This window comes from Scatophagus argus, chromosome 11, assembly GCF_020382885.2.
Source record: "Scatophagus argus isolate fScaArg1 chromosome 11, fScaArg1.pri, whole genome shotgun sequence".
Taxonomy (NCBI): domain Eukaryota; kingdom Metazoa; phylum Chordata; class Actinopteri; family Scatophagidae; genus Scatophagus; species Scatophagus argus.
In genome coordinates, this window is record NC_058503.1 from 16,708,985 (window position 1) to 16,723,740 (window position 14,756).

At 38.1% G+C, this 14,756-nt stretch overlaps 4 protein-coding genes across 4 annotated transcripts; all 4 read left to right on the forward strand.

The window, feature by feature from the left end:
• The first annotated feature begins 1,014 nt into the window (after positions 1-1,014).
• LOC124066793 (olfactory receptor 142-like) lies at positions 1,015-2,550 on the forward strand. The gene is made up of 3 exons (XM_046403558.1): positions 1,015-1,254; positions 1,619-2,369; positions 2,537-2,550. The coding sequence occupies exons 1-3, from the start codon at positions 1,102-1,104 to the stop codon at positions 2,548-2,550; spliced, it is 918 nt and encodes a 305-aa protein (XP_046259514.1). The 5' UTR covers positions 1,015-1,101.
• A 1,997-nt stretch (positions 2,551-4,547) lies between these two features.
• Positions 4,548-5,579, forward strand: LOC124066794 (olfactory receptor 142-like). The gene has a single exon (XM_046403559.1). The coding sequence runs from the start codon at positions 4,635-4,637 to the stop codon at positions 5,577-5,579; it is 945 nt and encodes a 314-aa protein (XP_046259515.1). The 5' UTR covers positions 4,548-4,634.
• Positions 5,580-7,307: 1,728 nt separating this feature from the next.
• Positions 7,308-8,237, forward strand: LOC124067211 (putative gustatory receptor clone PTE01). Its single transcript, XM_046404366.1, has one exon. The coding sequence runs from the start codon at positions 7,308-7,310 to the stop codon at positions 8,235-8,237; it is 930 nt and encodes a 309-aa protein (XP_046260322.1).
• Positions 8,238-11,939: 3,702 nt separating this feature from the next.
• On the forward strand, positions 11,940-13,460 carry LOC124067217 (olfactory receptor 142-like). The gene has a single exon (XM_046404373.1). The coding sequence runs from the start codon at positions 12,275-12,277 to the stop codon at positions 13,202-13,204; it is 930 nt and encodes a 309-aa protein (XP_046260329.1). The 5' UTR covers positions 11,940-12,274; the 3' UTR covers positions 13,205-13,460.
• Positions 13,461-14,756: the final 1,296 nt, after the last annotated feature.

Here is a 14,756-nt window from a genome sequence, read left to right on the forward strand (position 1 = left end):
GGGGGGAAAAACTGTGTATTGTGGAGACCCATTATGTTAATAGTATATATAGTGGTCTTTGATACCTGAATGAATGGAATAACATTTGAGCAACACGTTCATTCAAACCACAACCAAAAACAAAGTTATCTCTGACACTGTCTCAGGGCCTGAATATATTCCCAAACAGATGTGTATCAAAACATCTGTGGAGATTTTAAATGTGTAGATGTTCTTCTTATACTGCTTCCTGGAGTCCACTTACTGGACATGTTTTATGTGCAAAACTTACATCATACCTTGTTCTTGCATATTGGCTGCATGTAGCGTGTGCTTACAAAAAAAATGAGGGTAACATACGTGTACATCCACACAGAGCCTACGTGTACACCCTCGATGATAAAATTTACATCATACCAAAATAAGTTTACTTATGTTAAGTACATGAAAACATAAAAACACTGCCCAAGATAACATGGCTACATACACTATACAGATAAAACCATCCAGACACACCTCTTTATGGGGCTGTTGTTGACATTTTGGACAATGCCACGTTTCCAACTTTTTCAGAAGGCCCTGTCCAAATCCAGCATGACTGTGCCCAAGTGCACAAAGCAAGGTCCATAAAGACACGACTGGATGAGTTTGATGTGGAAGAACTTGACTGGCCCACTCAGAGTCCTGACCTCAACCCCATCCAACACCTTTGGAATGAACTGTAATGGAGACTGTGAACCAGGCCTTCTCGCCCAAATCCATATCAATAACATCCAACAGCATTATTAAATGTAGGTGCTTTTAAAATAATACATACATGTAATGACTGTACACAGTTCCTTTACATGTAACATTTAAGTACTGTAAGGACCGTTTTGTGTACAGCATGTATTGTCTGTTGTCTCAAGAATCAGTGCTGATGCTGGTTAGACTCATTAGCTGGTTGTTTGGATTATTTGATGCTAAAGGAGCAAACAGGGTTTGAATTCCCAGGTGTTTTGTTGTTGGAGCCAAAGCTGCTAAAAGAAAGTGTGGAGGTAGTGAACAGCAGAGTGCGACAACATGCTCTGTAGGCTCAGACACTGAGAAAGCAGAAGCAAAGGAGACAGGTGGTCTCTGATAATGGATAATGTTTCTACTGTAAGAAGCTTTATTCTATCAGGGTTAAATGAGACAACGAATTACAGACTAACTCTCTTCACATTCACTTTAATGTATTATTGTGTGATTTTGGTTTTTAATATCGCTCTCATCATGATCATTATCTTAGATGAAAACCTACGGGGGCAGCCGTGGCCTAGAGGTTGGAGAAGCGGCTTGTGATCGGAGGGTCACCGGTTCGATTCCCCCACTGGACGGGCAGGAAAAATTTGGGTGTGGTGGAGTGATTAATGCGAAAAATACTCCCCCCCTCTATTAGCCGGCTGATGTGCCCTTGAGCAAGGCACTTAACCCCCCAATATGCTCCCCGGGCGCCTGATGCTGCCCACTGCTCCTGTGTGTGTTTCACTGCATGTAATTTGCCGGGTGTTGCATGTGTGTGTTCAACTAAGGATGGGTCAAATGCAGAAGACGAATTCAGTGTGTGTATGTAAAAATATATATACTGCCAATAAAGTTGATTCTTCTTCTTCTTCTTCTTCTACATGAACCTATGTATATTTTCTTGTGCACTTTCTGCATTAATGGACTTTACGGCACCACAGGTTTCTACCCCAAATTCCTCTTAGATCTGCTGTCCTCTTCTCATGAAATCTCATATGAAGGATGTCTTTTACAGGCTTTTGTCATGTACTCTTTTGCTTGCTGTGATGTGTCCATTCTGGCAGTTATGGCCTATGACAGATATCTGGCTATATGTCGACCTCTGCACTACCACGCCTTCATGACTAAGAAAAGGCTTTCTCAGTTGATATGTTTCTCCTGGCTTACACCGCTCTGCATTTTCTCCATCAATGTTGTGCTGACATCACGACTAAAGTTATGCAGTAGAAACATTAAGAGACTTTTATGTGTGAACTGGATAATTGTTAAACTTGCATGCCCTGGCGCTGACACCTTTTCCAACAATGTAGTTGCTTTTATTACAATTTTCATGTATGGGTCACATGGGTTTTTCATAATCTGGACGTATATGCATCTTATCATAACATGTGTGAGGTCCAAAGATGACAGGGCAAAGTTTATGCAGACGTGCGTGCCCCATTTAGTCTCTTTAATTACATTTGTAATAGCACTTGTTTTTGATTTGATGTATATGAGATTTGGCTCTACAGATTTACCTCAAAGTCTTCAAAACTTCATTGCAATAGAGTTTTTGCTGATTCCTCCTGTCATGAATCCTTTAATATATGGGTTTAAACTGACCAAAATACGAAACAGAATTCTGGGTTTGGTTTATTTTGAGAGAAAAGTTAATCTTCCAAGTTAATCTCTGATTCAATTTAATGTGACAAAGAAACATTCAATCCAGTGTTTCTGCTTTTAGGATATACCATGATCTCTGACTTTAGGGATTCCTGAAAATGTCTGTTGAAATGTTGTGTCTGTCCCTCAGTATATGCTGACTAACTTTTCAACTATTGTGAATGATCAACTGGCATGTTGTGTTCAGTGTAATTCTGGTATGCTGCATCAGACATGTAAATAAATGGACTATACTGATCTTCCTCTTTGCCCCTGAATGTGTTGCACTAAGAGCATTTCAAACCAGGAATCTGTACTGCCATCTCAACAGGAATAAGCTCTGCTAAAAAAATAAATAAATAAATAACAAAAAAGCAGTCTTCCTCTTGACTGCATTGTTCCTGCTCCTCATCCACATGTATTTACATCTTATAAAACAGTATTGTACCCATATACTGTATTTTAACAACATACCTGAATTAACCTGACCAGATGTTGTGATATCTATTCATATCATATTCATTCATAAACTTAACTGCGTGAACCCAGAGATTTCTTTATTGTGGTGCCTCTTCTAGAAAAGACTAAATATTTTGTGTATCTGCACACATCATTGCATTGTACAGTTAATGTCGCATTAAAAATGAATCTAATTTTAAAATACACTTGCTGAATTTGTAGGGGGAAAAACTGTGTATTGTGGAGACCCATTATGTTAATAGTATATATAGTGGTCTTTGGTTCCTGAATAAACGCATTAACATCTGAGCAACACATTCATTCAAACTACAAATAAAAACAAAGTTATCTCTGACACTGTCTCAGGGCCTGAATATATTCCCAAACAGATGTGTATCAAAACAGCTGTGGAGATTTTAAATGTGTTGATGTTCTTCTTATACTGCTTTCTGGAGTCCACTTACTGGACATGTTTTATGTGCAAAAGTTACATCATACCTTGTTCTTGCATATTGGCTGCCTGTAGTGTGTGCTTACTAAAAAAATGAGGGTAACATACGTGTACATCCACACAGAGCCTACATGTACACCCTCGATGATAAAATTTACATCATACCAAAATAAGTTTACTTATGTTAAGTACATGAAAACATAAAAACATTGCCCAAGTTAACATGGCTACATACACTATACAGATAAAACCATCCAGACACACCTCTTTATGGGGCTGTTGTTGACATTTTGGACAATGCCATGTTTCCAACTTTATCGGAAGGCCCTGTCCAAATCCAGCATGACTGTGCCCAAGTGCACAAAGCAAGGTCCATAAAGACACGACTGGATGAGTTTGATGTGGAAGAACTTGAGTGGCCCACTCAGAGTCCTGACCTCAACCCCATCCAACACCTTTGGAATGAACTGTAATGGAGACTGTAAGCCAGGCCTTTTCGCCCAACATCAGTGCCTGACCTCATGATTGCTCTACTGCATGAATGGTCAAAAATTCTCACCGAAACGCCCTAAAATCTTGTGGAAACATCTTCCCAGAAGAGTGGAAGCTGCAAAATTGTCTATGTATTTAGAATTCAGTGTCATTAAAGTCTCTGTTGGTGTAATGGTCAGGTGCCCCCATACTTTTGTCTATATAGTGCAAGTTAAAATGGGTCAACATTTACTTTCAGATTCAGATGGGACACAAACACTCGTTTCCCAGGTGAAAGTTCTGTTTATGTCTTACCCATTGCTTTTTATTTTACATTACCTGACGTTTTTTTTGTCATGTGCGCCAAAAATGAAAAGAGAAAAAGCTATTGCAGACCCTGTTAAATGACACGTGAAAAGCAAATAATGCATTGTACTAACACCAGACTGACTTCAGACATTGATGTGTTATTCATATGTCATTTGGTGAGATCAGGCTGAGCAAATCCATATCAATAACATCTAACAGCATTATTAAATGTAGGTGCTTTTAAAATAATACATGTAATGACTGTACATAGTTCCTTTACATGTAACATTTAAGTACAGTAAGGTCATTCTGTGTACGGCATGTATTGTCTGTTGTCTCAAGAATCAGTGCTGATGCTGGTTAGACTCATTAGCTGGTTGTTTGGATCATTTGATCCTAAAGGAGTAAACAGGGTTTGAATTCCCAGGTGTTTTGTTGTTGGAGCTAAAGAAGCTGCTAAAAGAAAGTGTGGAGGTAGTGAACAGCAGAGTGCGACAACATGCTCTGTAGGCTCAGACACTGAGAAAGCAGAAGCAAAGGAGACAGGTGGTCTCTGATAATGGATAATGTTTCTACTGTAAGAATTTTTATTCTATCAGGGTTAAATGAGACAACGAATTACAGACTAACTCTCTTCACATTCACTTTACTGTGTTACTGTGTGATTTTGGTTTTTAATATCGCTCTCATCATGATCATTATCTTAGATGAAAACCTACATGAACCTATGTATATTTTCTTGTGCACTTTCTGCATTAATGGACTTTATGGCACCACAGGTTTCTACCCCAAATTCCTCTTAGATCTGCTGTCCTCTTCTCATGAAATCTCATATGAAGGATGTCTTTTACAGGCTTTTGTCATGTACTCTTTTGCTTGCTGTGATTTGTCCATTCTGGCAGTTATGGCCTGTGACAGATATCTGGCTATATGTCGACCTCTGCACTACCACGCCTTCATGACTAAGAAAAGGCTTTCTCAGCTGGTATGTTTCTCCTGGCTTACACCGTTCTGCGTTTTCTCCATCAGTGTTGTGCTGACATCAAAACTAAAGTTATGTAGTAGAAACATTAAGAGACTTTTATGTGTGAACTGGATAATTGTTAAACTTGCATGCCCTGATGCTGACACCTTTTCCAACAATGTAGTTGCATATGTATCAATTTTCATTTATATGCCACACGGGTTTTTCATACTCTGGACATATATGCATCTTATCATAACATGTGTGAGGTCCAAAGATGACAGGGCAAAGTTTATGCAGACGTGCGTGCCCCATTTAGTCTCTTTAATTACATTTGTAATAGCACTTGTTTTTGATTTGATGTATATGAGATTTGGCTCCACAGATTTACCTCAAAGTCTTCAAAACTTCATTGCAATAGAGTTTCTGCTGATTCCTCCTGTCATGAATCCTCTAATATATGGGTTTAAACTGACCAAAATACGAAACAGAATTCTAGGTTTGGTTTATTTTGAAAGAAAATTAGCTTTTCCAAGTTGAGTTAAGTTAGTCCAATGTTTCTGTTTTTAGGATATACCATGATCTCTGACTTTAGGGATTCCTGAAAATGTCTGTTGAATGTTGTATCTGTCCCTCAGTATATGCTGACTAACTTTTCAACTATTGTGAATGATCAACTGGCATGTTGTGTTCAGTGTAATTCTGGTATGCTGCATCAGACATGTAAATAAATGGACTATATTTATCTTCCTCTTTGCCCCTGTATGTGATGCACTAAGAGCATTTCAAACCAGGAATCTGTACTGCCATCTCAACAGGAATAAGCTCTGCTAAAAAAACAAACAAACAAACAAAAAAAAAGTACAGTCTTCCTCTTGACTGTACTGTTCCTGCTCCTCATCCAGATGTATTTACATCATATAAAACAGAACTGTACCCATATACTGTATTTTAACAACGTACCCAAATTAAACAGACCAGATGTTGTGATATCTATTCATATCATATTCATTCATAAATTTAACTGCGTGAACCCAGAGATTTCTTTATTGTGGTGCCTCTTCTAGAAAAGACTAAATATTTTGTGTATCTGCACACATCATTGCATTGTACAGTTAATGTTGCATTAAAAATGAATCTAATTTTAAAATACACTTGCTGAATTTGTAGGGGGAAAAACTGTGTATTGTGGAGACCCATTATGTTAATAGTATATATAGTGGTCTTTGGTTCCTGAATGAATGGATTAACATCTGAGCAACACGTTCATTCAAACCACAACCAAAAACAAAGTTATCTCTGACACTGTCTCAGGGCCTGAATATATTCCCAAACAGATGTGTATCAAAACAGCTGTGGAGACTTTAAATGTGTAGATGTTCTTCTTATACTGCTTTCTGGAGTCCACTTACTGGACATGTTTTATGTACAAAACTTACATCATACCTTGTTCTTGCATATTGGCTGCATGTAGTGTGTGCTTACAAAAAAAATGAGGGTAACATACGTGTACATCCACACAGAGCCTACATGTACACCCTCGATGATAAAATTTACATCATACCAAAATAAGTTTACTTATGTTAAGTACATGAAAACATAAAAACACTCCCCAAGTTAACATGGCTACATACACTATACAGATAAAACCATCCAGACACACCTCTTTATGGGGCTGTTGTTGACATTTTGGACAATGCCATGTTTCCAACCTTTTCACAAGGCCCTGTCCAATTCCAGCATGACTGTGCCCAAGTGCACAAAGCAAGGTCCATAAAGACACGACTGGATGAGTTTGATGTGGAAGAACTTGACTGGCCCACTCAGAGTCCTGACCTCAACCCCATCCAACACCTTTGAAATGAACTGTAATGGAGACTGTGAACCAGGCCTTCTCGCCCAAATCCATATTAATAACATCCAACAGCATTATTAAATGTAGGTGCTTTTAAAATAATACATACATGTAATGACTGTACACAGTTCCTTTACATGTAACATTTAAGTACTGTAAGGACATTCTGTGTACAGCATGCATTGTCTGTTGTCTCAAGAATCAGTGCTGATGCTGGTTAGACTCATTAGCTGGTTGTTTGGATCACTTGATGCTAAAGGAGTAAACAGGGTTTGAATTCCCAGGTGTTTTGTTGTTGGAGCCAAAGCTGCTAAAAGAAAGTGTGGAGGTAGTAAACAGCAGAGTGCGACAACATGCTCTGTAGGCTCAGACACTGAGAAAGCAGAAACTGAGGAGACAGGTGGTCTCTGATAATGGATAATGTTTTCCCTGTAAGAAGCTTTATTCTATCAGGGATAAATGAGACAACGAATTACAGACTAACTCTCTTCACATTCACTTTACTGTGTTACTGTGTGATTTTGGTTTTTAATATCGCTCTCATCATGATCATTATCTTAGATGAAAACCTACATGAACCTATGTATATTTTCTTGTGCACTTTCTGCATTAATGGACTTTATGGCACCACAGGTTTCTACCCCAAATTCCTCTTAGATCTGCTGTCCTCTTCTCATGAAATCTCATATGAAGGATGTCTTTTACAGGCTTTTGTCATGTACTCTTTTGCTTGCTGTGATTTGTCCATTCTGGCAGTTATGGCCTATGACAGATATCTGGCTATATGTCGACCTCTGCACTACCACGCCTTCATGACTAAGAAAAGGCTTTCTCAGCTGGTATGTTTCTCCTGGCTTACGCCGCTCTGCATTTTCTCCATCAATGTTGTGCTGACATCAAAACTAAAGTTATGTAGTAGAAACATTAAGAGACTTTTATGCGTGAACTGGATAATTGTTAAACTTGCATGCCCTGACGCTGACACCTTTTCCAACAATGTAGTTGCATATGTATCAATTTTCATTTATATGTCACATGGGTTTTTCATAATCTGGACGTATATGCATCTTATCATAACCTGTGTGAGATCCAAAGATGACAGGGCAAAGTTTATGCAGACGTGCGTGCCCCATTTAGTCTCTTTAATTACATTTGTAATGGCACTTACTTTTGATGTGATGTATATGAGATTTGGCTCCACAGATTTACCCCAAAGTCTTCAAAACTTTATTGAAATAGAGTTTCTGCTGATTCCTCCTGTCATGAATCCTCTAATATATGGGTTTAAACTGACCAAAATACGAAACAGGATTCTGGGTTTAGTTTATGTTGAAAGAAAATGAGCTCTGGCAGGTTTCAACTCTTATTCCATTTAATGTTAACAACAAAAAGAGTTTTTATTTTAGGAAATAGCATGATCTCTGGCTTTAAAGTTTCCTGAAAATGTCACAATCTGTTCCTTAGTATGTTGACTAAAAGCATTTAACTTTTCAGCTTTTGTTGATGATCAAGTTCTGGTATGCTGCATCAGACGTGAATAAAATGAACCTTTTTATGTTCCTCTTTGCCCCTGTATGTAATGCACTGAGAGCATTGTAAACCAGGAATTTGTACAGATTTCTTTATCATGGTGCCTCCTCCAGAAGACTGAATATTTTACTTATCATCACACAGCACGGCATTGTACAGTTACTGTTGTATTAAAAATGAATCTAATTTCAAAATACTCTAGAATAAATTCTATATTAAACAGAATTTTTAAAATACACAACATGGTTTGAGGTTTAAGAAAATCTGCTGTCAGAGGACCACCCCCCAACATCCAGGTAAAGTAAAGAAGGTTGTGAAAAAGCTTGTTTGGTTATTCATAATTTTATATTGCAGGACATGGTGGAGTCAAAATCATGCTGTTTTTTTTCTACCCAAAAACTGGTACACATAACTATTTTGCTGAGTTAAAGCTGCCAACAAGAAGGTTGAAAAATACAGCCCAAATTCTGGGTTATAAATATAGGTATCACCTGGGTTAAAATTACTTACAAATGGCACTGGTGAAATTAAATTATTGGGAAATGATGAAACACGCACATAATGTCCCCAACCTGTATTGCTTCAAGGAAAAACACAAGTAAATTATATATTTCCATATTTCATCACTAACATAACATTCCAAACCCTATAAAATGCATAAAATTGTTAAAAAATAAATAAACAAATAAAAATTCATGTGCTTCTTACCAAACGTTCTTAAGCAAATAATAACACATTTTATACTGAAGAAAAGTTTTCATCAATGTTAACTGACTTATTATTCACCAATAAAAATTTATTTTGCACTTTACACATCAAGACCTGAACCACTGTGCCAGGGGGTCACCTGCTTTAACCATTTTTTAAACCTACTTAGCTCATATTATAGAGACTTAAACCACTGAACCAGGGCTTAGCCCATTCTGCAATATCTGAAACTTACTTCTCATATCATGGAGAGTTTGAGCCAGGGTGGGTGACTCAGTCAGCAAAATGTTATCCTTATATCACAGTGAACTGAGCTCTTGTTATTTTTACTGAATGTGTTTTGTTTCCTGCAATGCCACAGATTACAGTATGAATGAACTCCCAGATGTGTGGATATGGGTTTGTCCCATGTATTATCACAAACAGTTGGGGACACTGATGGCCCTCACCCAGCCTAATCACATATGGATGTTCGGTTGTCGCTCTGCTCAGGCAGTCTGGTGTTTTCTGACCTGCAAGAAAAAAAAAAAAAATCTTGTGTTGTAGTTTAGCAACATTATCAGCAGAGGCACAGATTATTTTGTCTGTACAGAATGACAGCAAGTTTCACTAATCCCATACAAGATTTTGTTACAACTGATTGTGAAAACCTGTGTTCATTAAGGTTATGCTCCTGTTTAGGAGTTTAACTAAATGATCCAATGAGCACATTACCGTATGCCAAACTGACCAAAATAGTAACTACCACTTTGGACTGCTGTGTTGGGGTTGACACATTTGCTATTTTGGTCGATTCATTATTTTGCGGTTCATAACTTGTCTAGCATAGCCTGTGTCTTCACAGTAGTCCCTCAGACATAGAAACTGATCCTCCATTGAAGATACCAGCACCGCCTTTACCATACTTTTGTTTGTTTAATTTGAGCACCGTTTTTGTCAAGACATGTAATAAAAAAAAAAAGCTTTTAAAAACTTAGATTGTGGCATCACAGACTACATGGATGAGTACAGTTTGAAAGTCAGGTGTGGTTTACATCAAGTGAAAATATATCTATCTAAAAAAGGCTTAATCTGTGGATGACAAATACTTACTTCTCTCTGGAGCACTTCATCTGATGGGACGCAAGTATCCAGACCACAGATCTTCTTTCAGATATAGAAATGTGATGATTTTCTTCTTTTTTTCCATGGTGATACCTGATTTATCACCATGTTCAGCACTGGGCATGGTATAAACATGCAGCCAATACAGCATCCTTGATAGAATGAAGTACACTCATCCCACAACTAAGCAAAACGATAATAGGACGTTTTAAACTTTATTTTTTGGATTCAATGAGGTTGATCCACATTTGAGAACGGGCTGGCTGCAATGTAAACCTTCCGGACAACTGCGGGCCGTTAAATTACTCCCACTTCAAATGCTTAAAAGTCTGACAAAAGCATGGAAAAATTCCCCCTGAGGCAAACATCTTTGTTAAAGAATAAGATTTTTATATTTAAACAGAAAACACCAGCTCACCAAAGCAAAGTGGCTCCAATCGTATCATAGAAAAACTAAATAAAAACATTTACGCGGTCCCAACAATCACCAACTCTGATTTGGTCGGGGAAATACTATTAAATCGTTGGTTAAAAGTGGAAATGACTGGAGAGGAGCGAGAGTTACGGGTGGGACAAGAGAAGCAGCGGGGAGGAGGAAACTTTGCAGAGGCGATGTAGACCTTTCTGCAACGCTGAAACAGCGCTGTGCACATGGGTCATGATGTGCGAGACCACCCGTCAAACATACAGCTGCCTAGCAAGTTGGCAAGCGAGCTAACAGGCGATAACATGTCTACAAAAAGAATAATAATGTTATCCGACTTTCCCACTAATAATGGCATACTATCGCCGAAGTTGGTCACCTTACCTATTTTGACATATTGTCGCACCACTCGAATTTTACACAGCGAGGAAAGGCCGCGTTTGCTAGCTAAATCAGCTAACGCTAGTGTTAGCTTGTTTTTTTGTTTTGTTTCGGTTTTTCTCATTTTCCCATTATTTTTTCATTTCACGTTAATTGTAAAGTGAGTCATCTGGCTAGCACAGCTTGACTTACCGTTTCCTTTCACATCCTGGAGCAGAGGTTGAAGGTCAGGGCACCGTCTGCATGGAAATGGTGGACTGCAAGGACCGAAGAGCTTCAGTTTCATGTCCCATCTTCTACCCATTCCGCCGGGTCTCCATTTTTAACCCCAAATTAAACTCGGCCAATCTTGAACCTAATAAACTGTACCATGAACCTGGGTTAATAAAATAATACAACATTTTTTAAGTGTATAATAAGAGAAGTTAACCTTCAGGGGTTGTTTGGCAGAAAGGTGTAACATAAAGTGTGGGAGGCCAGCAGTGTGCTGTGGTTGAGGGAGTTGTACGGGACGCTTGGGTTTGAGTCACGTGATTATTTATTATTTATTTATTTTATTTATTTTTTTTAAAAAAAATAATAATCATTTTTACATTTCTGCTTTGGTTTGGTTAGGTTTAGGCACAGTAACTTATCCTGAGTGCATACAACCAAGACTACACTGCAGAAACGTTTAGGTAAAATAATGAAAAACCTCTTCAGTGAAATTACATTAATTTGGCTTTTGTCTTGGCCCTCACTCAAAACCAAAGTACGTATGTGTCATGAGAAAAGGGCAATTAACTAACCAACAAAACATTTATTAATAAACTTTAAGTAAAATTATGAAAATACGCAGTGGGTTCAGCCTCAATGAGATGTATATTTTGTCTTTACTGTGTGTTCACTGTGAGACAGATTGATGAGTGAACGATGTATGAAACAAGTGAAAATAATACAAAAAAGAAAAGAAAAAGGACAATCTTAATGCCTTCTCCACAACTCAGTAATAAGTATAAGTAATAAGATTGATCTGCAGGCTGTTGTAATCACTTCTCCCCAGGTGTTACTGGACCAATGATCAGAACTGAATTCCCAGCTGTCGTGTTGTGGAGACAAAGCTGTTATTAATAGAAGCCGTGGAGGCAAACCAGAGGCAGAACGGCAGCGTAACCTCTTGTCCTAATCATATACTGTGTGATGTAACACTGTACACATTTGAAGATTTAACAGCTGAAAATTTGTTCTCTCGTCATGGATAATGTTTCTGTTGTCAGAGTTTTCACTCTCTCGGGTATAAATGAAACCATGAATTACCGAATCACTATCTTTTCACTCACTTTACTGTATTACTGTGTGATTTTGTTTGTCAATATCTCTCTCATTGTGATCATTATCTTAGATGAAAACCTACATGAACCTATGTATATTTTCTTGTGCTCTTTCTGCATTAATGGACTTTATGGCACCACAGGTTTCTACCCCAAATTCCTCTTAGATCTGCTGTCCTCTTCTCATGAAATCTCTTATGAAGGATGTCTTTTACAGGCTTTTGTCATGTACTCTTTTGCTTGCTGTGAGATGTCTATTCTGGCAGTTATGGCCTATGACAGATATCTGGCTATATGTCGACCTCTGCACTACCACGCCGTCATGACTAAGAAAAGGCTTTCTCAGCTGGTATGTTTCTCTTGGTTGACACCGTTCTGCATTTTCTCTGTCAGTATTATACTAACATCTACACTGAAGTTATGTGGCTCGAAAATTCAGAAACTGTTTTGTGTGAACTGGATCATTTTCAAACTTGCATGTCCTGACTCTAACACTGTTGCAAGTAGTATTATTTCACACGCAACAACTTTCATTTATGTGTCTCATGGGTTTTTCATAATTTGGACTTACATGCATCTTGTCATAACTTGCATGAAGTCCAAAGATGACAGGGTAAAATTTATGCAAACATGTGTGCCTCATTTGACCTCTTTAATCACATTCCTTGTAGTAATAGTTTTTGATTTGATGTATATGAGATTTGGCTCCACAGATTTACCTCAAAGTCTTCAAAACTTCATAGCAATAGAATTTCTGCTGATTCCTCCTATAATGAATCCTCTAATATATGGGTTTAAACTGACCAAAATACGACATAGAATTTTAAATTTGGCTTTTGTTAACAGAAAATGAGCTCCTCATTTAAATTGCACTTGTTTTTATTCTTGTTTGTTAGTTTATTTAACAGGAACAATACAGAAAGACTTTGTTTTATAGGAAGAAGTAATGCAACAGATGTAATTTTGTCCCGGAAATGCCCATGTTTGTTAAATACATGTATGAGGACTGCAGGCTTTAATATCTGCCTACTAATAAAAGGCTTCAATTTTGATAATGTATGCTATATGTGACATGAATAAATATGTGTGTGTTTTTTTCTGCTCTTTTATATAATGCAGTGACTTGTGAGCCCGCAGTCTACATTTGTCACATTACATCATACATGTAAATTCTGTGCAGAAGACTTAAAAGAGAGACTACTCCTAAACATTTAACTCTTGGATTATGGTTATAACTTATACACATTTTAAATGTAATTATTAGAATATTTTAGTTTTCACTCAACATCCATTTCAACCCATCTTGTCACAAGACTCTTCTACATGTTAAACTTCCTTTGGGATCAATAAAGTATTTATGTATCTATACATCATCCAGACACTTTTAGAGAAGTGTGGGATTGAGCTCTGATTCAAGAAATACTGACTGATACTACTTGCTTGTTCACGTCTGTGTCTATGTAACTGCACAGTGTAAACAACAGAGATGAAAGGATGCTACTCAGTTGCTGTGAGTGTGAGGATGCAATGCAGTGACTCCCAAATATTTGTAGGTTTATAAAACCCGAACAAAAACTACATAAATATAGATATTTAGATAAACAGTTTATTCAGCTGAGCTACTATAAGTGTACAAGTGCACACGCTCCTTTTACAGATATTCTTCCCCAAACTTCATCCATACGGTCTGCTACTAATAATTTTCTTCCTATGAACTCTCATGGTACACGTGTCTCACTTGTTATCTGACTTTCCGACTTTCTTCTGCTGGGGTCCAGCTCCTTGTACCAGTAAGCTACCTAGCAGAGCCCCAGCTGCAGCCCCAACAGCTGACCTGGTACTCAACCCTGCAGCCACCTGGGAGGAGCCAGCAAGGACCCCAGCTGCAGCACCCAGTGCTGCACCTGCAGCACTCAGCCACGAGGGAGTCCAGTCAGGCTCTGGTTGCCACGTGTGGTTTCCATGCTCCCTCTATGGACCCAGAAATACAAGTCAAATTAACATACCAGGCAGAGTTTCTGTTTTTTGTTAACTACCATTTTTTTACTGGAAAACATATCATAAGACATATTCAGCTCCCTCCAGTCATAATGTCCAGTGTAAATAATTCCCCTGTGAGCACACCAAAGCGTATATAATACAAAGTCAGTGCAAAGCATACTGGCATGACTTGAAAATATTTAACTTGAGTGAAAAAGTCACATGTGCCATGGGGCTTTGCAGAGTGTTGTGTGGGGAGGATTGGTCAGAGTGGAGGCTCAGAAACGCTCCTTACTGAGATCAGGTGAGATCTAGAGAGAGCCACTGGCAGATCTGGGACTCCTGGAGGAAGAAACAACCCTTTGGATCCATTTACCAGTTAGAGTAGAGCTCAGAGTTACTCTTTTAAACGTTTGTGATAAAAA

Coding starts and splice junctions, on each gene's coding strand:
- LOC124067217 (XM_046404373.1), top strand. CDS start 12,275: ATGGATAATGTTTCTGTTGTCAGAGTTTTCACTCTCTCGGGTATAAAT.
- LOC124066793 (XM_046403558.1), top strand. CDS start 1,102: ATGGATAATGTTTCTACTGTAAGAAGCTTTATTCTATCAGGGTTAAAT. Junction 1,255..1,618: donor TGATCATTATCTTAGATGAA/AACCTACGGGGG, acceptor CTTCTTCTTCTT/CTTCTACATGAACCTATGTA.
- LOC124066794 (XM_046403559.1), top strand. CDS start 4,635: ATGGATAATGTTTCTACTGTAAGAATTTTTATTCTATCAGGGTTAAAT.
- LOC124067211 (XM_046404366.1), top strand. CDS start 7,308: ATGGATAATGTTTTCCCTGTAAGAAGCTTTATTCTATCAGGGATAAAT.